General features: G+C 43.8%; 1 protein-coding gene across 3 annotated transcripts in view; it reads right to left on the minus strand.

Annotated features, from left to right (window-relative positions):
- Nucleotides 1-21656, minus strand: part of VWA8 (von Willebrand factor A domain containing 8) — a 104064-nt gene extending 82408 nt beyond the window's left edge. For all 3 annotated transcript variants that reach the window (XM_081872586.1, XM_081872585.1, XM_081872584.1), the window contains exons 1-8: nucleotides 21464-21656; nucleotides 12922-12999; nucleotides 10266-10396; nucleotides 7751-7861; nucleotides 6545-6712; nucleotides 5491-5655; nucleotides 4350-4399; nucleotides 1020-1128 (exon numbers count right to left, since the gene is read on the minus strand). In XM_081872586.1, coding sequence (XP_081728712.1) covers nucleotides 1020-1128; nucleotides 4350-4399; nucleotides 5491-5655; nucleotides 6545-6712; nucleotides 7751-7861; nucleotides 10266-10396; nucleotides 12922-12999; nucleotides 21464-21641 — 990 coding nt within the window. In that variant the 5' untranslated portion in view covers nucleotides 21642-21656. The remainder of the gene's footprint in view (nucleotides 1-1019; nucleotides 1129-4349; nucleotides 4400-5490; nucleotides 5656-6544; nucleotides 6713-7750; nucleotides 7862-10265; nucleotides 10397-12921; nucleotides 13000-21463) is intronic.
- Nucleotides 21657-25331: the final 3675 nt, after the last annotated feature.

Below are 25331 nucleotides of genomic sequence, written 5' to 3' on the forward strand. Positions count from 1 at the left end.
CTCTATCAATATTCTAGCTCACCTTCTCAAAGAACTTTAAAATATTTGTGAGACAAGACAGCAAAGCCAAGCTGGCTCTGCTTCAGCAAGACTTGTCATTTGCAAGCCTTGTGCAACTGAAGACCACAAGGGCTAGCCTTTTGCTTTGGATAAGTAACTATGAATTTGATTAACCTAATACAAGAGGGAGCTTAAAGAGGTTTTATTTCCTATAAATTCCATAATCTCTCAAAGTGTCGTGCAGTTTTGTTCAATAATAACCCAAGTGATTCCTTTCAGTTACAGTCCTGAATTTGTGGCTTTACTGGTTGAGCTTTATTCTGTTCTGCAGGATTGCTGCTGTGCAAATTCAAGCCTTGACTGGGGGATCCAAAAAGCATTATTAGTTCATTGGCCAAGATTTGACATGGTGCTATTGGGCAATTGAAACATGCCGCAGTGTGCGTGCAGAGTAGACTACACAGATGAAATCACTGAAGAGACGCAAAGAGATCTTTGCAAGGTTTAATAACAAAACTCCTCTAACATACACCTTACATAGTGTCTATAATCATCACCCATCCATCCACAAGGGGACAGAGCAAGGTACATACAGCACATTATATACCATTCACAATTGCTGACACAGCTAATTACAGTGACTTATCAGCACTAATGAACCCTAACATTTAAACAAACTATTCAACAGGTGCGCACTGGCCTCAATTGGATCTTCACGTTAACAGCTGTCAGCTGCCCACAGTGGAGCAGAAAAGTGTTAGGCGACATACTGTAGTTCACACATCTGTAGCAGCGTAACAAAGAAGAAGTAGAAATACAAAGCTGTTTTCAACTGCAGGTGACAACTATGTCAGGAAAGAAAATAAGCCTTCACTCAGCAATTTGCTATTTTCTCTTCTTCTTTTTTCCTAGCTACAATGTAGAAGCAGTTTCTTTATCCTTAATACCTGAATGATTTCCCTAAACTCCAGATAAGGAATCTCCATCTCGGTATCCTTTATTTATTTGCAAGGACCTACCAGAATCTGCACAGCAGATGCTAACGTGTCCAGAGGAAAATCAGGGAGACCCAGGGCGGAGGATTCTTGGGTGCAAAAAGTAGTTGCAAATGACAAAAGTTTAGAAATTCTAGAAAGAAAACCCAAAGGCAAAAAATGTTAGACAAACACTACTTCTAAATAAAACATTTTTTTTAAAGAAAAATAATATTTTTCGTAAAAGATTCATATTTTTTACCAACTTCACCCCGCTGGTTCCTTCGCTAAATCTAACTGCAATGGCAAATGGTTCAATATCCAAACAGCAGTGATGACAAAGAGTGTCTGTGCCTTGTGTCCCAGTTTAAAAAGAATGGCTCTGAAATAGCTCCATCATTGACTAGCTTGGCTATATGGGCACCATATATAGCCTTAATTCCCCTTAAAATTGATAATTGGGGGGGGGGATTCAAAATCAGATTTTCAAATGGTGGTAATGGTCTCATTGCCTGAGATTTAACTGTTGAGTTTGAGATAAAGTGTTTTACCTGAAAGATCAATAGCCAATTCATATTACACCCTTCCATTCTTTCCATGATTTGCCCTGCTGTGGGAGAAATATCGCTTTCTTAAAAGTGAATCAATCTATAAAAGCCTCCTTCTTTCCAGTTGATATCCATCAGCTTCCTATCAGATGTGTGGAAGGAGGGCTGCAATGCGAATGGAGCCAACTGTGATACAGGAGGTGCTCATTTTGATATCCAGGATTGCCAATCTTGAATTCTGATTTTGCAAAATGCGTTTGTTATAATTTCTTGGACAGTTTATGTTATGAATAAAAAATGGGTTACCTGGTATTCTGTGCTCAAATTTATCAAACTCTGATTGTTTCCAAATATTCCCTTTTCACATTGTTGATCAGGCAACTCCCAACTTATGTGGGAGTTGAAACACCATTGAAAAAGCCTGCAAACACCCTGTTCCACCCCTTTTGGTGACATTTTTGTGATGCCTTTGGGTCACTTCTGGGTTCGGCACAAGGAACATGTGCATGGTTCACACATATCAGATGTGCCTATAGTGGCCGCTGCCTGTAATGGCATTTTGTATATGGACCGCATCATTATATCTTTGCAGATGTGGTAAACACATAGCCACTCTCTGGGAAGGTTAGGACATTACAGTTAACTGTAGTCTAGGTCTCTTGTCCTGATGAGTAACGCTTACAATCATTTTTTTACCATTTCCTTAGGTCCTTTCCTGAAATACTTATAGGCAGAGTTTGAAACAAAAAGAATTACAAATGGTAAAATCATCATTTTAACTGATGCTATCATGCCCATCCAGGAAGCTTTAATTCATCTTGAAGAAACATATCCACTTCCAAATGTTTGTAAAACCAGTGCTAGATAGGGTCTTTCAAGCCTATCAAATGCCTTTTTGGGATCTAAAAACAAGCTAGTCCCTTGTTTGAGAATATAGATAGTACTAATAAATAATACTATTTATTAACCTTTTAATATACTCTCATGTTGAAATTTAGGATAAATCCAGTTTAATCTGCATCAAATTATTTAGCAATAAATTTGCTTAATCTAGCTGCCAATATGGATGACATCTTAAAATCATTGTTAAATAGAGCAATCTTCTATATGATATTGCAATAGAGGCCACTTTCTTTAGTTCCGCTTTAATTAGAGTACTAGCTTCTTTCATAGGGTTGCCATATGTCCTCTTTTTCCAGGACACGTCCTCTTTTTCATAGGTATGTAAAATGAGTGTCATCATAGTGATCCATAGTTAAAAGTAGAAGACGGCAAATGGTTCCTCTTTTTTGCTCTTCAAAATATGGCAAACACAAAGTTTTAGAATATACTGACGGAAACCCATCTAGGTAAATTTTAATCTTAAATTCAAAATGCTAACTAAAGTAAGGCTAACAGTTGCTACAACCATAATATCAGGAGTGTAAACAGGAAGGCATATATCCATCCTGTGTACATGCTATGTTCACACACAACATGGGATCCAGCGCAGAATGTTTGATCCTGCAAGCCACAGTTGTTGTTTTTAAGGCACGTTTCTAACAGAGCAAGAGATCATTGCTGAAATTGAAGATGCTTTGTTCCATTTCCCATCCCTGGCCCATTCAGCTTATTTCTCCACAAATTCTAAAAAGGAAACAAACAATCACAACAAAAAAGGTAGAAGTGTCTTTAATCTCACATTGGCCCCATTCAGACTTACATGAACAAGCTGCCGGCCTCCATCTTGTGCATGCCCAGTATCTCCTGTTTTGCACACTAAGGAAGAAATCAGAAGCCCCTGCTTCCAATTTTAAACTGAGTGCAATTCCCCATAATTGTGGGATGTAATCCACTGAGAGCAGTCAAACACAACATTTCCTGTTTTCCTAGAGAAGCATTCCGGGGGAATGTTTGGTCCAGCCATTCAAGAGTTTCCTGTTTCCTCCTGGCAGGAACATCCTTCCTTTGCATGTGACTAGAGGTAGGTGTGACCTTACCTGCCCAGGTAACAAAAGGACAAGGCATGCTGCCACACTCTTTTTTGACTTCCTCCGTAGTTGGAGCAGCAGCTTTTAGCTAGAATTGCTCTGTTGGCTCTCAGCCAACATAGGACACTGGGACTATCTCCATATGGGATAGATTCACATGTATATACTTTGGAACTAAGTCTGCCTTCAGGGATCCAACTGTGAACTGATGATGTGAGTAAACCTCTTTTATATACTTTACACAAGATTGTGGCGTGTTTATTCTTTTAAGAGGGATATAAGGGAACTTACCAGGGATCTAATATTGAGAGACTTAAACAACCCTGCAACCAGCTATCTGCTGTGTGTTTAAAATGGGAATGTAAAACTCTGCTAAGTTATAGAACTTGCTAGCGCAAGTTAGGAAAGATATTAATAAACAATATATCCTCTCCTGCCTCCCTGAACATTCCCACAATAATTTCTGAACTTGGGGAACTGTGGTTTAAACTATGGTTTCAGGGAGATCTGAAATCACAGTTGCTCAGTTGTTTCTGACTTTTTCCTCATTAACTATATTTTAAACAAACTACAGGACCTCTGTCATGAGGATTCTTTCTCACCCCATCATAAAGACGTGAGTTTGGTTGAAAGACAGACATACCCGAATTTTGTACCACCATTAGCTAAAGTAGATTAGCCATGAAATCTGTTAGGAGGCCTAATAAAAATCTGAACCTTTGTATATCATGTCTAGATTATCTCACCCAATTCATTTGGTCATATCACAACAACTCTAATATGCTACGAGGGAAGCCAATAGGTAAGAAAACTAAATTCTAAGAACATTTATGCATAGCTGTAATGCATATATTTACCTCTCAGTTGAAACGTTAGGTCCAATACAATATAACTGTGAAAGATGGTCCTAAAACAGAAGACAGTATCACCTATCAGGCCATTTACTCAAGCAAAAGCACTCTGTCCACCAGGGTGCAGGATGACATCTTCATCAAGCTCTCCACCCAAGTTCTCGTTCCTGGTCCGTCAACGTCAGATGTTATGTTACAATGCACACCACTTTACACTTGCTTACATTAAACGGTGTTTGCCATTTTAACGTCTATTCGCCCAGTTTGGAGAGATCCTTTTGGAGCTCCTCACCGTCCTTTTCGTTTTTATATTCTGAACAATTTTGTGTCATCAGGAAACTTGGCCTCTGTCCTGCTCACCACTAACGCCAGATCATTTGTGAAGAATATAAAAAGCGCCAGTTCCAATACAGATCCTTTGGGGATCCTACATTATTCCATTATGACATTTATTTATGCTCTTCGCTTCCTGTACTTTAACCACTTGCTTATCCATAAGATAACTTATTCCATGACTGCTAAGCTTGCTCAGAAGTCTTTGGTGGTGGGCTTTGCAACAGCTTTTCAAAAAGTCGAACACACACAGTCTACTGCTTATTGATGCACTCAAAGAATTCTAAAAGGTTAAGTAGACTGGACTTTTCTTTGCAGAAGCTATGCCAGCTCCTCTTCAGCAAGACATCGGTATGCTTAGTAATTTTATCTTTAATCATGCTTCCCACCAGTTTTCCTGGAATAGATGTTACGCTAACTGTCCTGTAATCTCCAGGATCCCTACTCCCCAACTGTGGGTTGTTGTTTTTTGCTAGATGATTAGCAATTCTAATTTTGAGTTCTTAAAGAGCTCCTGTGTAGATGCCGTCTAGAGCTGGTGAAGCCTTCATTTTTAATTTGTCAACATGGCCTAAAACATCAGCTCTTGTCACTACTAGTTGCCTCAGTTCCTCACTCACTTCCTGATAAAGTGAGTAAAGAGACAGGCATCTGCCCTTCCACAGTGAAAAACAAATGCAAATAATGCATTGAGCTTCTCCGTCATTTCATTTTCCTCCTTTAGAACACCTTTGACTTCCATGTAAATGCACACATTAAAGCATCGTTCAACTGTGCTTTATGTACAACCCCAGGAACCCGGAACACTACTTACCTTAAACGGTAGATAATAAACATCTCTTGCTTGAAATCTAGATCGCAGAGGTGGGTCTAATGGGTTACCCAAATATCGGGGGACAGGAAGGCCCAGGGCAATGACTCTGAAGTTTTCACTGACTCTAACAATCTTCCATGCATCCAACTCTGATTTATTATGCTCCTGAATAAATCAAGTCCATAATTAGAATTCTGCAACCACTTTAGAAAAAAGACCAACTATTCAGAGTACCCAATGAAGAGCTGTTTGAACTGGACAACAAATGACTTATAGATCTGGAAGACGTGGAACTCACACTCCTTCAGCTTCAATATAAATGCCAGTATTAACAAAACTGCATATTGATTTTAGATTTTAATAGTCACTTCACACATTAGTGATCTGAATGCATGTTCACTGTGCTTTCACAGTGAGCCATAACCCTGAAAACAATTTTAGAAATCTTCCTTTAACAAGAGGAGGGCAAAAATGTTGGTACATGGCAAGGGAGCCATCATTACCTGCAATGCCAGGTCAATGATTCATAAGACCAGAGCCATCCATGACTCGATCAAGAAATTGACCTGCACGTGTAACAGAGACATGGCTGGGCATGGTAGCTGCGCCTGCTCTTGCCACTGCTTGTCCACTAGTCTTCTCTTATGCACAGCAACCCAGATCATTTGGGTGGGGAGGGAGGTTGCAGTGATTTTTAAGAAGTCTTTAGTTTTAACCAACCTTCCTATTAGGAAGACCCAGGTTTCTGAGTGCAAGTTCTGAAAGTTGGGCAATAGTTGGTACAGGATTCCTATTGGTGTACCGACCTCCCCACTATGAGAAGCATGTGTTAGATAGATATTGTGGTATTTAAGGGCAAACATGTTTAGAAATATAATGAAGAAAGAAAGAGTTCCATGCAGTAAAATGTTACTTGAGTGATCCAGCAGGGAAGGAGTGAATATAAAATAAACCATATAAAGAATAAGCCTTCTAGAGATCAAGGCTTCTCCAGCAACTTTTATGTTAGATTTAATGTTGTTTGGGATCTAATATTGATGGAACAACCCAATACCTTCAGCAGTTTGTCATAACGTTCTGCTGACATGAGAAAACGGCCATCTTCAAGTTGCATCTCCCGGTTCTCCAGTAAATTGTTCAAGACAGGTAAGACATTCCGCTCGGCCTTCTCCAAGCCTTCCAGAACCAAGATTCTACCTTCGGTGGCTGCTCGTACGGCACACTGCCCATCAAAACAAAATGAACTTCAGAAGCAAAAACAGCTGAAAATGAAAACAGTTCACAAAACGAAAGCTAGCCTGAATATTTGCCACTGCACACATTTGCAGGACCATATTCCCCTGTGAAAACAGGGGTGGAATATCTGTCAGCTTTCAGGGGAGAATGTGAATTGTAAGAATTGGGGGCACTACCTTTACATACAGCATATATTACTATAGCCAAGTTATTCCTGTAGAGATAGAGTTGCAGTTGGGCCACCAGCTTAAATGAAAGGATGGAACATTGTGGCATCGAGGCCACCTGTGCTCCAAGGGACTGCAATGGATCCAGGAGAACCGCGTGCCCCCCTCCTTCCAAGGGAGAATGGCCCCTCTAGAGTAGGGAACACACAAATATGCCAGAGGAACCACCCACCACAGCATCTCAGTGTTAACTAGATTAAGCTTCAGTTTATTGGCCCTCATCTAGTCTATTATCACAACCAAGAGCTAATTCAAAATGTAAAAGGAGAAATGCAGGTGTGTTGTCAGCATAGTGGTGACAATGCTCTACAAAACTCTGTATGATCCTACTCAGCAGTTTCATGTAGATGTTACACAGCATGGAGCAGGGGCAGAGTTGACTCCTGTGGGACCCCATACTGGAGAATCCCCAGAGCCAAGTATTGCTCCTCCATGAACCACATTTGGGAGCCATCAATTCAAGCAGGAATGAAACCCCTACAGCACTGTGCCCCCAATACCTAAACTCAAACAAAAGGTTACTACGGTCAACAGCATCAAAAGGTACCAAGAGATCAAAGAGGATCCATGGAGTCACACTCTCCCTGTCTCTCTCAACACAAGTCATCATGCATGGCGACCAAGGAAGTTTCCATATCAAAACCAGGCTTGAATTCCAGATGAAATGGATCTAGGAAATCTGACTCCTCAAGAGTACCTGGATCTGGTTGGCAACCACGCTCTCAAGAACCTTGCCCAGAAATCATTAGTTCTCATCAAATTGACAATAAAGACCCGTGGCAATTATAGGTACTCACCTGATCAATGTAGTAAGCAGTCCCAGCTCGGATCTCTCTCCGTTGTTTGAGATCTGTTTCTGTTGTGTCCCTGGAGAGTGCAATGTACTCCACTTCTCGCTTGGTCAACTCCTGTAGGACATAGCACAATATTTGAAAACATATCGATTACAATCAGCACAGCATCACAGCAAATTATCCAACAGAGGCAGAGGCAGCGACACATCACTAAATAGAATAAACCTAAAGAGCAACACCATCTCTTGAGGCCCAGTTTAGTGCTCTCCCTCAATCAGCATGGTTGCATTTTTTTGCAGGCCACCTCCTTATGAACATTTCTGAAACATTCAGCTTTAAATCACTTGGATGGGTCAAAACAAAGTAAGGAGGCCAGCTAAAAGGGGAGATAAGAGAGACACACCAAGGTAAAAAAGATCTTGCAGTATGTTCCATCAGGGTGACTCATAGCATGACAGAGAGCAATAATCATAAACATATAAACAGCATTGCTATTACTTCTGCATCATTAATAGTATTGTTGAAAACTTTGTTTTGTTTGTGTTGTATTCCTTTGGGTACATACAGTGAAAATGTGTTTGTCTATCACTAATGGTTGCTCATGAAATGTATCGTGAGCTGGAGGATCACAGCGCATTTACTGAATATGTGCTCTTCATATAATATAAACGTTGGAACACAATGCAGAGTAACTCACTGCAGTAATAGATTCAAGTAGGTAGCCGTGTTGGTCTGCCGTAGTCAAAATAAATTAAAACAATTCTTTAAAAAGATTGTTAAAAAGGCTCTTAAAAACCTAAAAACTCCCTTAAAAGAATCAAGTCTTTGAAGTCTTGAAGTAATTGCAGTAATAGACATAGACAACAGAAGTTAAGCTATTCCTGTTAGAGGTAGGGGTGCAGCTGGGCTACCAGTCAATGCTGATGGAAGGCACTCCGCGCCACTGAGGCTACCTGGGCTTCAAGTAACAGCAAAGGATCCTGAATATTCCCAAGCTGAGTACCTGCTCCCTCAGAGGGAGTGTAAGCCCATCAAGAGCAGGCACCCTCCCAGCCTTCTGGTGTAGGGAACCACCCAGCGCCTCAGTCTTATCTGGATTGAACCACAGCAAAGCAATGCCACCCCCACCCCCAACTCAGACAGCCGCTCAACTAGGATACCATGGTCAATGGAATCAAAAGCCACTGAGAGGTCGAGGAGAATTAACAAGGACATGTTTCCCCTGTCTCTCTCCTGACAAAGGTCATCATACAGGGTGACTAAAGTGGTTTCTGTGCCAAAACCGGGTCTAAACACCAGTTTGACTATGCCAATAAAATAAGTATACCAAATGTTTGAGGCAACAAACAATGAAAAAACAACCAGATAATAAGAATAAGAATAAGAATAAGAATAAGAATAAGAATAAGAATAAGAATAAGAATAAGAATACAGTGGTGCCCCGCAAGACGAACGCCTCACAAGACGGAAAACCCGCTAGACGAAAGGGTTTTCCGTTTTGGAGGCGCTTCGCAAAACGAATTTCCCTATGGGCTTGCTTTGCAAGGCGAAAATGTCTTGCGAGTTCCTGCGGGTTCCCCCCCTTTTTTTCCCCTTTTCCTAAGCCGCTAAGCCGCTTATCAGCTGATCCGCTGATAAGCCGCTTAACAGCTGATCGCTAAAAGCCGCTAAACCGCTAATAGCACTAATCCGCTAAGCTGTCAATGGGCCTGCTTCGCAAGACGAAAAAACCGCTATACGAAGAGCCTCACGGAACGGATTAATTTCGTCTTGCGAGGCCCCACTGTAGTTGTTGCTCTTTTATACCCAGCCCATCTGGCTGGGTTTCCCCAGCCACTCTGGGCAGCTGACAGCACATGTAAAAATTTAAAAACATCAGACATTAAAAATTTATCAATACAGGGCTGCATTCAGATGTCTTCTAAAAGTCAGACAGTTGTTTATTTCCTTGACATCTGATGGGAGGGCATTCCACAGGGCGGGTGCCACTGCCGAGAAGGCCCTCTGCCTGTTTCCTTGTAACTTTGCTTCTCACAGGGAGGGAACCAGCAGAAGACCCTCAGAGCTGGACCTCAGTGTCTGGGCTGAGCGATGGAGGTGGAGACGCTCCTTCAGGTATACTGGGCCAAGGCAGTTTAGGGAATTAAAGGTCAGCACCAAGACTTTGAATTGTGCTCAGAAACGCACTGGGAGCCAATGAAGATCCTTCAGTGCTGGTGTTATATGGTCCCAGCAGCCACTCCTAGTCACCAGTCTAGAAACTCAACTGTAGTGTGTTCTTGGTTTGATTCAAAGGCTTCAAAATTGGGAAGTAACTCTAAACAATCCTTGATTACCAAACATACTCTCTGCACACTGGGGTGGACACTTTACAGGGCCTTCTGCCGGAAATCCGAAAAGATGCTCTCCCAGGCTACATGTCTCTTAGACTGCTAAAAATTACTACACCGAAACCTAAGAATTACTAATGTCCACTCCAGTTTCCAAATGAAAATTAAGTCTCTCTCCCCAAGCTTACCAAGTACTGCATGGCAATCGATCGCCGAAGAGGCCCAGGTGGTCCTATGAGAAAGACGTCTTGGCCCAAAAGGTCTTTTTGCATGATCCATCTTAAATGCTGGATTACAGACTGAGCCACAGAGTCTGAAACTGAATGAGAAAAGTGTGGACTTTGGTCTAAATTAAGAATTTACAAACAAAGCACTTTTAATAGTTTTGATACTTCTCTTCAATTTCTGAATTTATCTTTCTAGCCTCACTACTTAAAAGGTAAAGGGACCCCTGACCATTAGGTCCAGTCGTAGCCGACTCTGGGGTTGCGGCGCTCATTTTGCTTTATTGGCCGAGGGAGCCGGCGTACAGCATGACTAAGCCGCTTCTGGCGAACCAGAGCAGCGCACGGAAATGCCGTTTACCTTCCCGCCGGAGCGGTACCTATTTATCTACTTGCACTTTGACGTGCTTTCGAACTGCTAGGTTGGCAGGAGCAGGGACCGAGCAACGGGAGCTCACCCCATCACGGGGATTCGAACCGCCAACCTTCTGATCAGCAAGTCCTAGGCTCTGTGGTTTAACCCACAGCGCCACCCACGTCCCTAGCCTCACTGCTTAGAGGTCCTTTTTTTCAGAGTACAAACATTTCAAATCTATTAAAGTTCAAACCAATGTAACTGTCAGTGTTTGGGATGCATAAAATGGATTGACAGAGTCCAGTTAAATTAATAAAAGGAAGTGCCATCTAGAGTCTTGGGTTTAAAGGCGAGGCAGCGGGTGAGCCAGGTTAAGATTTTCCTCTGGCTGGACATTTGATTAAACATTAAGGCGTCTCAAGACTGGCCCATGTTAGGCAACTAAACAAACAAATAAGTAATCTCTGCTCATCGCTGAAAGTCCCTGGGTAGACTTGAGCACATCATTTCTGCCAGCACTCACAAGATACTTAGGAAGGTAAAATAAGAGTAACACAAAGGCAGCTCTTTTACCTTCTTGGGGCTACAAATGAGACAAATACAAGAGAGTGTCTTCTCCAGGAATGGCCATCAAGCTATTGCAGCAATAGCCAATGTGGTGGCCTCTCTCCCGAGGTTGCTGGGCTACAGCTCCCATCATTCCTGACTGCTGGCCCAGCTGGCTAAGGCTGATGGGAGCTGGAGTTAAATCACCTCTGAAGGGCACCATGTTGGCTACCCCTGGGCTATGGAAGGTGCTGCAGTCCCTGGAGAAGGCTGCCTTTATTCTGTTCTCCAAATGGCTCCTTCTCTCTTATGTGTGAGCTTCCTTTGCCTGGCTTAGGCACGGTTAACGCAGAACAGAGATTTGAAAACAGCTTTATACACTGGTGTGGCATCCCTGGGGTCCCCTGGAGCAGATCTACCCTGCACATCTTTCTGTTCTCAGCATGGTGTAGCCAGAAGCCGGGACTTCTCAGCAGGGGGCAGGGGGCTTGTTCACATTAAACCATAATGAACCATTAAGTACGGCTTAACATGATGTGTGATCACAGCCAGACTTAGAAGCTTCCAACTCCACGCTCCTGGTACATTTCACATTAATAAATTTAGCTAGTTCTATTTTTAGTTACATGGGACGCGGGTGGCGCTGTGGGTAAAACCTCAGCGCCTAGGACTTGCTGATCGCACGTCGGCGGTTCGAATCCCCGCGGCGGGGTGCGCTCCCGTCGTTCGGTCCCAGTGCCTGCCAACCTAGCAGTTCGAAAGCACCTCCGGGTGCAAGTAGATAAATAGGGACCACTTACCAGCAGGAAGGTAAACGGCGTTCCGTGTGCTGCTCTGGTGCCGGTTCGCCAGAGCAGCTTCGTCACGCTGGCCACGTGACCCGGAAGTGTCTGCGGACAGCGCTGGCTCCCGGCCTCTAGAGTGAGATGAGCGCACAACCCTAGAGTCTAGCAAGACTAGCCCAAACGGGCAGAGGTACCTTTACCTTTACCCTATTTTTAGTTACAGTTTGAAGAAAAGAAATTGGATCATATTTAAGAGACACCTAAAATGGAAAGAAAACTCAAGAATGCAAAACAACCTGTCAGATAGGAACAAAATATAAATGCATACAAGAATACCCCCAAAGCCTCAGGGCCAGAGACCCTACAGACACAAGGGGACTCAAATGAACTTTTCAATACTATAACCAGCTCCTACAAAATTTCACTATTTCCTTTATATGAAATAACAAGAGCACAGAAAGGCTTGTAGGTAGGAATTGGCAAATATGTTGAGTTGATCTTATAGTTCTATTTTACTAGTGCTCAGGTTAACATAAAGAAATTAACCATTACTAATGAAGGCAACCAAAAAGAATTTATCTTCCCAGATTTTCTCCATTTCGCATTTCCTTTTATCTTTCCTCCACTTTCTCTCCATACTGTAGTAATCAAACTCTTCTAATATTTTTTAAACTATTTGCAGGCTGCCTTGTAGTCAAATCCAGTCAAGCTTGCTTCTGACATAAACTCACAGTATAACATCAAAAAGCTTTTAAAAATTCTATTACAGATTGTTTTTAATGATTTTTTAATATATTTTAGCGAATCTTGTTCTTATCTGTAAGCTGCATTGAGTCCGTCAGGGAGAAGGGTGGGGTGAAAATAAATTTTAAAATCATTACTATTATTCATATATGTTTAACCAGCTGGGTATTAGAAGAATATTGTTTCTTACTGTAGTTCACTGGGACAAGTTCTGGATTTCTTGGAATTTTGAGTTTGTATGACACATCTCCAATAGTAACAGTGTCACCTGAAAAGAAAAGGGAGAACTGTCACTGATTGCTGACTATACAATCATCACAAATCTAACACAGCCTACAAAGAGGAAGACGTTTGCTCATTCAGGGCACATAATATTTTCTGAACCTTCCTGCAGGGCATGATCCAAGATGGCACTTTAACCATAAAATCTTTGTTATAGCCTTTGCTCTCTGTGTCAATAGTTGCAATAGTAAACCTTTGTCCAGAGTAACAAACCTAGTGTATCTAGCTTAAGGTTACCATATTCTTTTCAATGAATCCGGGGACACTTTTCAACTTTAATGGATTTTGTATGGGGACTGATTTGTAAATCCAGGGACTGTCCCCAGGAAACGGGGAAGTCTGGTAACCTAAATCTAGCTTCCACTTCAACTCCTGGCCTTTGCAACCCCAAGAACTTTTGAAAAAAGGACACATGTAAATGAATAGCTCCATCAGGCACTTTGCAGAGATTCTACAAAAAACAGGTCATTCATTCAAGTTGTGATACTTAAAATTTTATTTAAAGATGTGGAGTTGGATCCAGGCTTAGTCATGCTTAGGACAGGCCCACTAAAATCTAGTTTAAACCGATCTATTTTAAGCATTATTACACCTGAATCCTGGCAAGTTGAAATTGTGTAATTAAATGCACACAAGAATTTCCCAGCATGGAAACAGCTTTTGAGCTCTCTGCCTTGCTTTCTGGGCAAGGTCCACTCAATGTGCCTGTCAGGGAACTGACATCGGAGCCAGAGGTGGAGGCAAGGCTCTCAAGCGATGCTGGAGAGGGGCCCAGCAGGGAGAGAGGGAGCTCATCAGCTGGGGAAGGAAATCAGCGTAACACCAGGGATAGAGGAGGGCAGATGGGAGAATCGGCGAGGGGGCTCCAAGACTCTTCGCTGGAGACCAGCGGGGAGAGCACGGGTCCTCCGCTACCCACACCCACCCTGCGCAGAAGACTTCCGCACAGGGAAAGTAGGCGTAGACTTGGCGTCAAAGAACTTCTTTGCTGGAAGAAGTTCAAAAAACGCCCACTGACGGATTCTGCTAGCGACTGAACAGCCACGAAGTGAAGGGCTGTCCAGCCAGAACAGGTTTAACCAGGCTACCTAGCCAGGAGTGGTGGTAACTTACGCACGAGCAACCCCTTATAACCATTACAGCGCCCACTCCAAGATGCGGGGGAAGGGGGGCAGTTCCAAGGGTTTGAAGCCCTGTGTGAGATGCCTGTGGCATCATGTAGGCTACCCAAAACCCAATGGCTAGGTTGCAATCAGGTAAGGAGAAAAATGAAATAGGGTGTGTGGCAAAAGAGCGTCCTCAATGAAACACACATGACAAACTGCCCACACAAAAAAATAAGCACTAAAAAGCATCCACGCCAGCAGCAGCTACAGATGACAAGTGGCTTGTTTTTCCTTATTGGGTTATCCACAGAATGAGAATATCAGTATTTTATTGGGAGAGAAGGGTTGTGGGTTGGCATTTTGATGAGGAGAATGCCACGTGGAGAACAAGCATGCACATCTCATATCCACTTCAAACTACTGTGTGTGAATAGTACACCCCATTACCTATTGTGAAAATAGACCAAATATGATTTTTTTTCATATTAAATGAGCAGAGCAAGTTCTGTGCTAAGCATCTGTAGATATGACAGGTAATAAACATTTAAATACGTTTTGCAAGAGCACTGACTTGCAGAAAGCACCCCTGTGTGGTTTTCTCAGTCATTCCAAGAGGGGCAGAATAGACCCCACAAGCTGTAAGAGTAAAAACATTTATTTTTTCCACTAAATTAAGGAGGGGGGCTCTGAAATACCACATGGCAATCACAGCTCATTATAGCTGAGAACAACATGGGGTAATGGAAGACTGACATACAAGTTTTATTATTGTTTTCAGCGCTTCTGGGATGCATATGTGGCCATAGTGAAGCTAAGGAGGGCAGGGATATTTAGGGCTCAATCATTAGATTCTCAAGTGAAAAATGTGAGGATGTTATACAAATCTCTGTTTGATCATGGGGCAAACATATCCCATTTCAACAATTTTAGGATTTCATTATCTTTCCTGCCTGCCAGCTGTAAATTGTTGGATACTCATTTCTCCTTTCAAAAACAATCACTTCATAACACTAAGGTTAACTACTCATTTTGAATATGTTCTCTGAAGTCAACTTTCTTTAATAATGTTTTTAATGCAACTGAAATGAATCTGAGTTTCTGCAAGTCAGTTTCAGGGCTGGGAGGGGAGGGTGGGATGCCCAGCAAAAAATTAACTAAAAGGACTTTGATCAAAACTGATGCTGTTGGGCAACTGGGTGACAAACACAAACCTTGCTGTGTAAGTACTTATTATCAGGTTTTTAAAAAGCAAGAGATAAGGAAAAGCTCAGAAATCCTTAGGGCGCCTGGGAGACAACAAGAAATTTATAGTGAGAGCGAAAAATGGGCACACCACTCTCCAAACAAGATGTCATGATCACAACCCCAGCAGAAGCACAATGAAAAGCATGCAAGACACACATCAAATACTTCATACAGAGCTGAGCTAAACACGTAGAAAAGGTTCCCATATAGAAGCTTAGAACATTGACAAAAGAGAAACAGGGACACTTTAATCAAAATAAATGTGATGGAAAGTCAAAGCTGAGATATCATCCAAAACACATGTATGTGGCAGTTAAGTTCCACTAAAAATCAGGGTCACTTCTGACCACATTTAAAATATACTAGAGTGTTAAACCTAGACCTCAATAACAGGTTAAACAGTTGTATTATCTGCAAACCAAAATAATAAAAGTGGTACAGAATCACATAGTTTGCTTTTATATTATACTGAAATATGGAGCATCTAAGTAAATTTATTCAGGGAAATTAAGAGCAAGGCTGCAATTCTGTGTACCTCATAGAAATGTAGAATTGGAAGGGACAAAAAGGGTCCTCTAGTACCACCTGCAAAATCACAGCTAGAAGGAAATCCCACCAAAGTAGATCCACAATAAAGGGTTTAATAAAAGTAGCATAAACTAAGTAGTGTAAATGTGTTGTAAACCACATCTGAGGTTTTTTTCTTAAAAATATAAAGCAGCCTAGAAATGAAATGACTAATGATATTGATTAAGATATAGGCTCGTCCCCAGCCTTTCTCAACCTCTGGTTCCCCCAATGTTATTGGACTACAACTCCCATCATCCCTAGCTAGCAAGACCAGTCGAGAAAGGCTGTTACTGCCAGTCTCAGGGGTGGGGGAGCAGGGGCCTATTTCCTATTTATTCCTATCCATGTGGCCTATTTTTCCAGTTCCTTTTAGAATTTGTAGCTTTTGTTTACTTGATTTCAATGGAAGGAGCCCAGTCATGTCAATAACAACCCCTATTATTATTATTATTATGACGTAAAGGAAAAAGGTAAAGCATAGCTCCCATTGGAATGAGAGAAGACTTAAAGGGGAAGCAGGGTTTAGAAAAAAGGATGTCGTGTTTCCAGAGATGCTGCTAGGAAGCCAGCAAGCAGGTTAGGAAGGTAGATTGTTCCTCCCCTAAGGATTTTATTCTGTGAACCACCCTGAGACCCACGGGCGGTATATAAATTCAATAAATAATAATAATAATAATAATAATAATAATAATAATAATAATAATAATAATAGGTGTGTGGCTTTTGAGAAAGCGGCAGTTCCACTGGAAGGGCTGAAGCACTCTTGGAAGAGCAACCCCACAAAAGGGCCTTTAAAAAACAAAAACCCTTTGGGAGCAGAAGTCACTGAACTCTTCTTGTGGCGGCGAGTCCCATAAGCTCACTCAGCCACGGGGAAGGAAGACCAGAAGCGGAGGGCCAAGGAAATTCAATTAATAATAATAATAATAATATGCTGGTACAGAGAGGTGTGTGGCTTTTGAGAAAGCGGCGGTTCCACTGGAAGGGCTGAAGCACTCTTGGAAGAGCAATCCCACAAAAGGGCCTTTAAAAAACAAAAACCCTTTGGGAGCAGAAGTCACCGAACTCTTCTTGTGGCGGCGAGTCCCATAAGCTCACTCAGCCACGGGGAAGGAAGACCAGAAGCGGCGGGCCAAGGAAATTCAATTAATAATAATAATAATAATAATAATAATAATAATAATAATAATATGCTGGTACAGAGAGGTGTGTGGCTTTTGAGAAAGCGGCGGTTCCCCTGGAAGGGCTGAAGCACTCTTGGAAGAGCAACCCCACAAAAGGGCCTTTAAAAACCAAAAACCCTTTGGGAGCAGAAGTCACCGAACTCTTCTTGTGGCGGTGAGTCCCATAAGCTCACTCAGCCACGGGAAGGAAGACCAGAAGCGGAGGGCCAAGGAAATTCAATTAATAATAATAATAATAATAATAATAATAATAATAATAATATGCTGGTGCAGAGAGGTGTGTGGCTTTTGAGAAAGTGGCGGTTCCACTGGAAGGGCTGAAGCACTCTTGGAAAAGCAACCCCACAAAAGGGCCTTTAAAAAACCCTTTGGAAGCAGAAGTCAGCCGGGCCGAACTCTTCTTGTGGCGGTGAGTCCCATAAGCTCACTCAGCCACGGGGAAGGAAGACCAGAAGCGGAGGGCCAAGGAAATTCAATTATTATTATTATTAATAATAATATGCTGGTGCAGAGAGGTGTGTGGCTTTTGAGAAAGCAGCGGTTCCACTGGAAGGGCTGAAGCACCCTTGGAAAAGCAACCCCACAAAAGGGCCTTTAAAAAACCCTTTGGAAGCAGAAGTCAGCCGGGCCGAACTCTTCTTGTGGCGGTGAGTCCCATAAGCTCACTCAGCCACGGGTAAGGAAGACCAGAAGCGGAGGGCCAAGGAAATTCAATTATTATTATTAATAATAATATGCTGGTGCAGAGAGGTGTGTGGCTTTTGAGAAAGCGGCGGTTCCACTGGAAGGGCTGAAGCACTCTTGGAAGAGCAACCCCACAAAAGGGCCTTTCGAAAAACCAAAAACCCTTTGGGAGCAGAAGTCACCGAACTCTTCTTGTGGCGGTGAGTCCCACAAGCTCACTCAGCCACGGGAAGGAAGACCAGAAGCGGAGGGCCAAGGAAATTCAATTAATAATAATAATAATAATAATAATAATATGCTGGTACAGAGAGGTGTGTGGCTTTTGAGAAAGCGGCGGTTCCACTGGAAGGGCTGAAGCACTCTTGGAAGAGCAATCCCACAAAAGGGCCTTTAAAAAACAAAAACCCTTTGGGAGCAGAAGTCACCGAACTCTTCTTGTGGCGGCGAGTCCCATAAGCTCACTCAGCCACGGGAAGGAAGACCAGAAGCGGAGGGCCAAGGAAATTCAATTAATAATAATAATAATAATAATAATAATAATAATATGCTGGTGCAGAGAGGTGTGTGGCTTTTGAGAAAGCGGCGGTTCCACTGGAAGGGCTGAAGCACTCTTGGAAGAGCAACCCCACAAAAGGGCCTTTAAAAACCAAAAACCCTTTGGGAGCAGAAGTCACCGAACTCTTCTTGTGGCGGCGAGTCCCATAAGCTCACTCAGCCACGGGGAAGGAAGACCAGAAGCGGAGGGCCAAGGAAATTCAATTAATAATAATAATAATAATAATAATAATAATAATAATATGCTGGTGCAGAGAGGTGTGTGGCTTTTGAGAAAGCAGCGGTTCCACTGGAAGGGCTGAAGCACTCTTGGAAGAGCAACCCCACAAAAGGGCCTTTAAAAACCCAAAACCCTTTGGGAGCAGAAGTCACCGAACTCTTCTCGTGGCGGTGAGTCCCATAAGCTCACTCAGCCACGGGAAGGAAGACCAGAAGCGGAGGGCCAAGGAAATTCAATTAATAATAATAATAATAATAATAATATGCTGGTGCAGAGAGGTGTGTGGCTTTTGAGAAAGCGGCGGTTCCACTGGAAGGGCTGAAGCACTCTTGGAAAAGCAACCCCACAAAAGGGCCTTTAAAAAACCCTTTGGAAGCAGAAGTCAGCCGGGCCGAACTCTTCTTGTGGCGGTGAGTCCCATAAGCTCACTCAGCCACGGGAAGGAAGACCAGAAGCGGAGGGCCAAGGAAATTCAATTATTAATAATAATAATAGTAATAATAATAATATGCTGGTACAGAGAGGTGTGTGGCTTTTGAGAAAGCGGCGGTTCCACTGGAAGGGCTGAAGCACTCTTGGAAGAGCAACCCCACAAAAGGGCCTTTTGAAAAACCAAAAACCCTTTGGGAGCAGAAGTCACCGAACTCTTCTTGTGGCGGCGAGTCCCATAAGCTCACTCAGCCACGGGGAAGGAAGACCAGAAGCGGAGGGCCAAGGAAATTCAATTAATAATAATAATAATAATAATAATAATAATAATATGCTGGTGCAGAGAGGTGTGTGGCTTTTGAGAAAGTGGCGGTTCCACTGGAAGGGCTGAAGCACTCTTGGAAAAGCAACCCCACAAAAGGGCCTTTAAAAAACCCTTTGGAAGCAGAAGTCAGCCGGGCCGAACTCTTCTTGTGGCGGTGAGTCCCATAAGCTCACTCAGCCACGGGGAAGGAAGACCAGAAGCGGAGGGCCAAGGAAATTCAATTATTATTATTAATAATAATAATATGCTGGTGCAGAGAGGTGTGTGGCTTTTGAGAAAGCAGCGGTTCCACTGGAAGGGCTGAAGCACCCTTGGAAAAGCAACCCCACAAAAGGGCCTTTAAAAAACCCTTTGGAAGCAGAAGTCAGCCGGGCCGAACTCTTCTTGTGGCGGTGAGTCCCATAAGCTCACTCAGCCACGGGTAAGGAAGACCAGAAGCGGAGGGCCAAGGAAATTCAATTATTATTATTAATAATAATATGCTGGTGCAGAGAGGTGTGTGGCTTTTGAGAAAGCGGCGGTTCCACTGGAAGGGCTGAAGCACTCTTGGAAGAGCAACCCCACAAAAGGGCCTTTCGAAAAACCAAAAACCCTTTGGGAGCAGAAGTCACCGAACTCTTCTTGTGGCGGTGAGTCCCACAAGCTCACTCAGCCACGGGAAGGAAGACCAGAAGCGGAGGGCCAAGGAAATTCAATTAATAATAATAATAATAATAATAATAATAATAATATGCTGGTACAGAGAGGTGTGTGGCTTTTGAGAAAGCGGCGGTTCCACTGGAAGGGCTGAAGCACTCTTGGAAGAGCAATCCCACAAAAGGGCCTTTAAAAAACAAAAACCCTTTGGGAGCAGAAGTCACCGAACTCTTCTTGTGGCGGCGAGTCCCATAAGCTCACTCAGCCACGGGAAGGAAGACCAGAAGCGGAGGGCCAAGGAAATTCAATTAATAATAATAATAATAATAATAATAATAATAATATGCTGGTGCAGAGAGGTGTGTGGCTTTTGAGAAAGCGGCGGTTCCACTGGAAGGGCTGAAGCACTCTTGGAAGAGCAACCCCACAAAAGGGCCTTTAAAAACCAAAAACCCTTTGGGAGCAGAAGTCACCGAACTCTTCTTGTGGCGGCGAGTCCCATAAGCTCACTCAGCCACGGGGAAGGAAGACCAGAAGCGGAGGGCCAAGGAAATTCAATTAATAATAATAATAATAATAATAATAATAATAATAATAATATGCTGGTGCAGAGAGGTGTGTGGCTTTTGAGAAAGCAGCGGTTCCACTGGAAGGGCTGAAGCACTCTTGGAAGAGCAACCCCACAAAAGGGCCTTTAAAAACCCAAAACCCTTTGGGAGCAGAAGTCACCGAACTCTTCTCGTGGCGGTGAGTCCCATAAGCTCACTCAGCCACGGGAAGGAAGACCAGAAGCGGAGGGCCAAGGAAATTCAATTAATAATAATAATAATAATAATAATATGCTGGTGCAGAGAGGTGTGTGGCTTTTGAGAAAGCGGCGGTTCCACTGGAAGGGCTGAAGCACTCTTGGAAAAGCAACCCCACAAAAGGGCCTTTAAAAAACCCTTTGGAAGCAGAAGTCAGCCGGGCCGAACTCTTCTTGTGGCGGTGAGTCCCATAAGCTCACTCAGCCACGGGAAGGAAGACCAGAAGCGGAGGGCCAAGGAAATTCAATTATTAATAATAATAATAGTAATAATAATAATATGCTGGTACAGAGAGGTGTGTGGCTTTTGAGAAAGCGGCGGTTCCACTGGAAGGGCTGAAGCACTCTTGGAAGAGCAACCCCACAAAAGGGCCTTTTGAAAAACCAAAAACCCTTTGGGAGCAGAAGTCACCGAACTCTTCTTGTGGCGGTGAGTCCCACAAGCTCACTCGGCCACGGGAAGGAAGACCAGAAGCGGAGGGCCAGGGGGTGCCGTGGCTCCAGCAACCTTTTCCGTCTCAACCTTGTGGGGAAGCGTCCGATCCTGTGGGATCCTCCGGATCCCCGGGCCTACCGCCAAGAGGCGACCCGGCCCAGACCCGGCTCCCAGTCCCCGCTGGGCCGGGGGTGACCTTGGCGCCCCAGCCGGCGGCGGAGGCCCGGGAAGGCGCCCTCTCGTCCCCGCCGTTACCTTCGGCCTTGCCGGTCGAGTGCAGAAGCCGGGCCCGGCCGGCGCGGGCGCTCCCGGCGCCGCCGCTTCCCGAGGCCGCCACCTGTCGCAGGAGCAGCCGGACCCGCCTGGTCGCCGCCGAAGCCCCGCACACCCCGCAGGCGCCGGCGCCGCCGAGGAAGAGCATCCGCGACGGCATGGCCCAGCCGGCCGGACAGGAGGAAGAGCCGGAGAGCAGCGTCGCTGGGGGACCGGTGCGGCAGTTGCACAGCGTCCCCGCGGAAACAGCGCCCGACGCTTTCAGGGCCGGGGCCGGGCGAGGCGGCGGAAGGCGTTTATCTCTCGCCGACTGGCTGCCTCCCTCCGACCTCAGCGGCTTCTCCAATGCAGGGAGCGTGGCCAAGATCACTATTATTTACGGATGTGAGAAAAACACTCGCCCCTCTCGGCCACGTTTGCCTCAAGAAGGTCCCGCTTTGCAGAGCTGCCGGCCTGAGCTCGGGAGCTGCTTCTGCAATTCGTGCAAGAGCTGCGCGCCTCCTCTGTTGCTGTTTAGTCGAAACAAAACAAATTCCTTCCAGTAGCACCTTAAAGACCAACTAAGTCAGTTCTTGGTATGAGCTTTCGTGTGCATGCACACTTCTTCAGATACACAGTGTGCATGCACACGAAAGCTCATACCAAGAACTGACTTAGTTGGTCTTTAAGGTGCTACTGGAAGGAATTTGTTTTGTTTTGACTATGGCAGACCAACACGGCTACCTATCTGTAGCTGTTTAGTCGTTTAGTCATGTCCTCCTCTTCCTGACCCCCTGGACCAGAGCACGCCAGGCACTCCTGTCATAGCTGTCAACATTCCCTTTTTTATTTTTTTATTTTTTAAAAAAATATTTATTGAAATTGTCCAGAATAATACATTGTAAAACAAAAAGAAAAGAAACAACAAAAATACAGAGATACAAAAACAGAAAAATAAAAACAACAAAAAAACACATAGAATTTCCCTTTACTTATTTTCTTTTAACTTATTTTCCGGACCTCCTCATACCTCCCTTTCTTATATTCCAATTCAAATTATTAATTCAGCAAATCCTCACCATTAGTTTTTGCTTATTTCAAAACCTTCTTTTCCATATCTCTTAAGGCATTACAGCTGGAAACCACTTAATTTCTGTCCAACATCATTCTAACATTCATTAATTTTACAATATTTCTGCAAATAGTCTTTAAACTTCTTCCAGTCTTCTTCCGCCGACTCTTTTCCCTGGTCTCGGATTCTGCCGGTCATTTCTGCCAGTCGCATATAGTCTATCATCTTCATCTGCCATTCTTCCACAACATTCCCTTTTTTAAAGGGAAATTCCCTTATTCCGAATAGGATTCCTCACAAGAAAAGGGAAAAATCGACGGCTATGACTCCCGTCTTCCATTGCCTCCCACAGTTTGGTCAAACTCATGTTCATAGCTTCGAGAACACTGTCCCACCATCTCGTCCTCTGTCATCCCCATCTCCTTGTGCCCTCCATCTTTCCCAACATCAGGGTCTTTTCCAGGGAGTCTTCTCTTCTCTTCTCCTGAGGTGGCCAAAGTATTGGAGTCTCAGCTTCAGGATCTGTCCTTCCAGTGAGCACTCAGGGCTGATTTCCTTAAGAATGGATCCGTTTGATCTTCTTGCAGTCCATGGGACCCTCAAGAGTCTCCTCCAGCACCAGAATTCAAAAGCATCAATTCTTTGGTGATCAGCCTTCTTTATGGTCCAGCTCTCACTTCCATACATCACTACTGGGGAAGCCATAGCTTTTACTATACGGACTTTTGTTGGCAAGGTGATGTCTCTGCTTTTTAAGATGCTGTCTAGGTTTGTCATTGCTTTTCTCCCAAGAAGCAGGCGTCTTAATTTTGTGGCTGCTGTCACCTCATGGCTGCTCGCCTCGTCTAGGATCGTCTTTTCATTCCTGCTTTGCGAGAACTGGACTTGAGAAAGGGTCTCAAATGCCGGACTTACGTATAAGCTAAACAAGCTATAGCTTAGGGCCCCACTCTCTTGGGGGCCCCAAAAAAATTTAAAGAAAAAAAAACCTGGATGTACATTTCCAAAATATAAGAGAAAAAATAAATTAAAAAAACCCCTACATACATCAACAGTGTTTTGTATTGTGTAGGCTCCTGTGATGTAAGTAATGGGCCCCGCCTACTAGCCTGCTCCCTAAAATATCACTGGTTTGCTCATTTCTATATATAGGGTGCCTACATTCTGCATGTGCAAATGGCTTTAGATACCCATTATGTCCATAAATTACCATATAACATATATTCAACACAAAAAGCGGTGGCAATTGGTTGTTGACAAAGGAAAGCTGGACATATAAAGGGCCCCATTACCTTCAGTAGCTTAGGGCCTCATTAAACCTAAATCTGGCCCTGGTCTAGTGCTATCTCTAACGTCACTTATTCGTTCATTTTGTTAAAATCTCTTTCCAGGTAATAATCGAAGCCCCGCCCATAAATAAGCAAATGAGATTCGCTGATTTAGAAAGTGCAATGTTATGTGCGTACAGAGATTAATTGTGGGCTAAACTGATTTGCTTCCAGGTCAGCCCTCCATTGGCACATGCAGTCATTTTACCCCAAGCGTTTAACGAAGGGGAGAGGTACGGAGGAGCATCCTCTCAGTGGCATTTGCACAGGTACTTTGCCAGGAGTCGTGGCTACTCAAAGGGCTTCTTTGCTGGCGCATGTTGGGCAGGGGCTTTCCTTAAAATGGGGGCGGGGGGAGAGAAAATGATAAGTCTTTAGCTAAGAAGCAAAAGCTATGAAACAAAACATGCAGGTAGCTTTCTAATGGATTCCTGTGAAATGAGTCAGACTGGCTCCTTCCCTCTATTGGAGTTTGAGCCTGAGATGGATAAGAGCATGGGTAGGCAATCTAAGGCCTGGGGGCCGGATGCGGCCCAATCGCCTCTTAAATCCGGCCCGCGGATGGTCCAGGAATCATCGTGTTTTTACATGAGTAAAATGTGTCCTCTGATTTAAAATGCATCTCTGGGTTATTTGTGGGGCCTGCCTGGTGTTTTTACATGAGTAGAATGTGTGCTTTTATTTAAAATGCATCTCTGGGTTTTTTGTGGGGCATAGGAATTCGTCCTTTTTTTTTTTCAAAATACAGTCCGGCCCCCCACATGGTCCAAGGGGCGGTGGACCGGCCCACAGCTGAAAAAGGTTGTTGACCCCTGGATAAGAGAGTTGTTTGGACACCAGGCAATAAGAATCCTTGGGGTTCTAAAGAACTGCTATTTCAGTACTCACCTGGAGTACTGTGTCCAGTTCTGGGCACCACCGTTCAAGAAGGACACTGACAAACTGGAACGTGTCCAGAGGAGGGCAACCAAAATGGTCAAAGGCCTGGAAACGATGCCTTATGAGGAACGGCTAAGGGAGCTGGGCATGTTTAGCCTGGAGAAGAGGAGGTTAAGGGGTGATATGATAGCCATGTTCAAATATATAAAAGGATGTCACATAGAGGAGAGGGAAAGGTTGTTTTCTGCTGCTCCAGAGAAGCGGACATGGAGCAATGGTTCCAAACTACAAGAAAGAAGATTCCACCTAAACATTAGGAAGAACTTCCTGACAGTGAGAGCTGTTTGACAGTGGAATTTGCTGCCAAGGAGTGTGGTGGAGTCTCCTTCTTTGGAGGTCTTTAAGCAGAGGCTTGACAACCATATGTCAGGAGTGCTCTGATGGTGTTTCCTGCTTGGCAGGGGGTTGGACTCGATGGCCCTTGTGGTCTCTTCCAACCCTATGATTCTATGATTCTATGATTCAGCCTCCCCTTTACTGCACTTCCTCAGCGTTGGTCCTAGTTTCTAGGCAGAAATTCAATAGGTTAAGC

This window comes from Podarcis erhardii (assembly GCF_964252035.2).
Source record: "Podarcis erhardii genome assembly, chromosome: 8".
Lineage (NCBI taxonomy): Eukaryota > Metazoa > Chordata > Lepidosauria > Squamata > Lacertidae > Podarcis > Podarcis erhardii.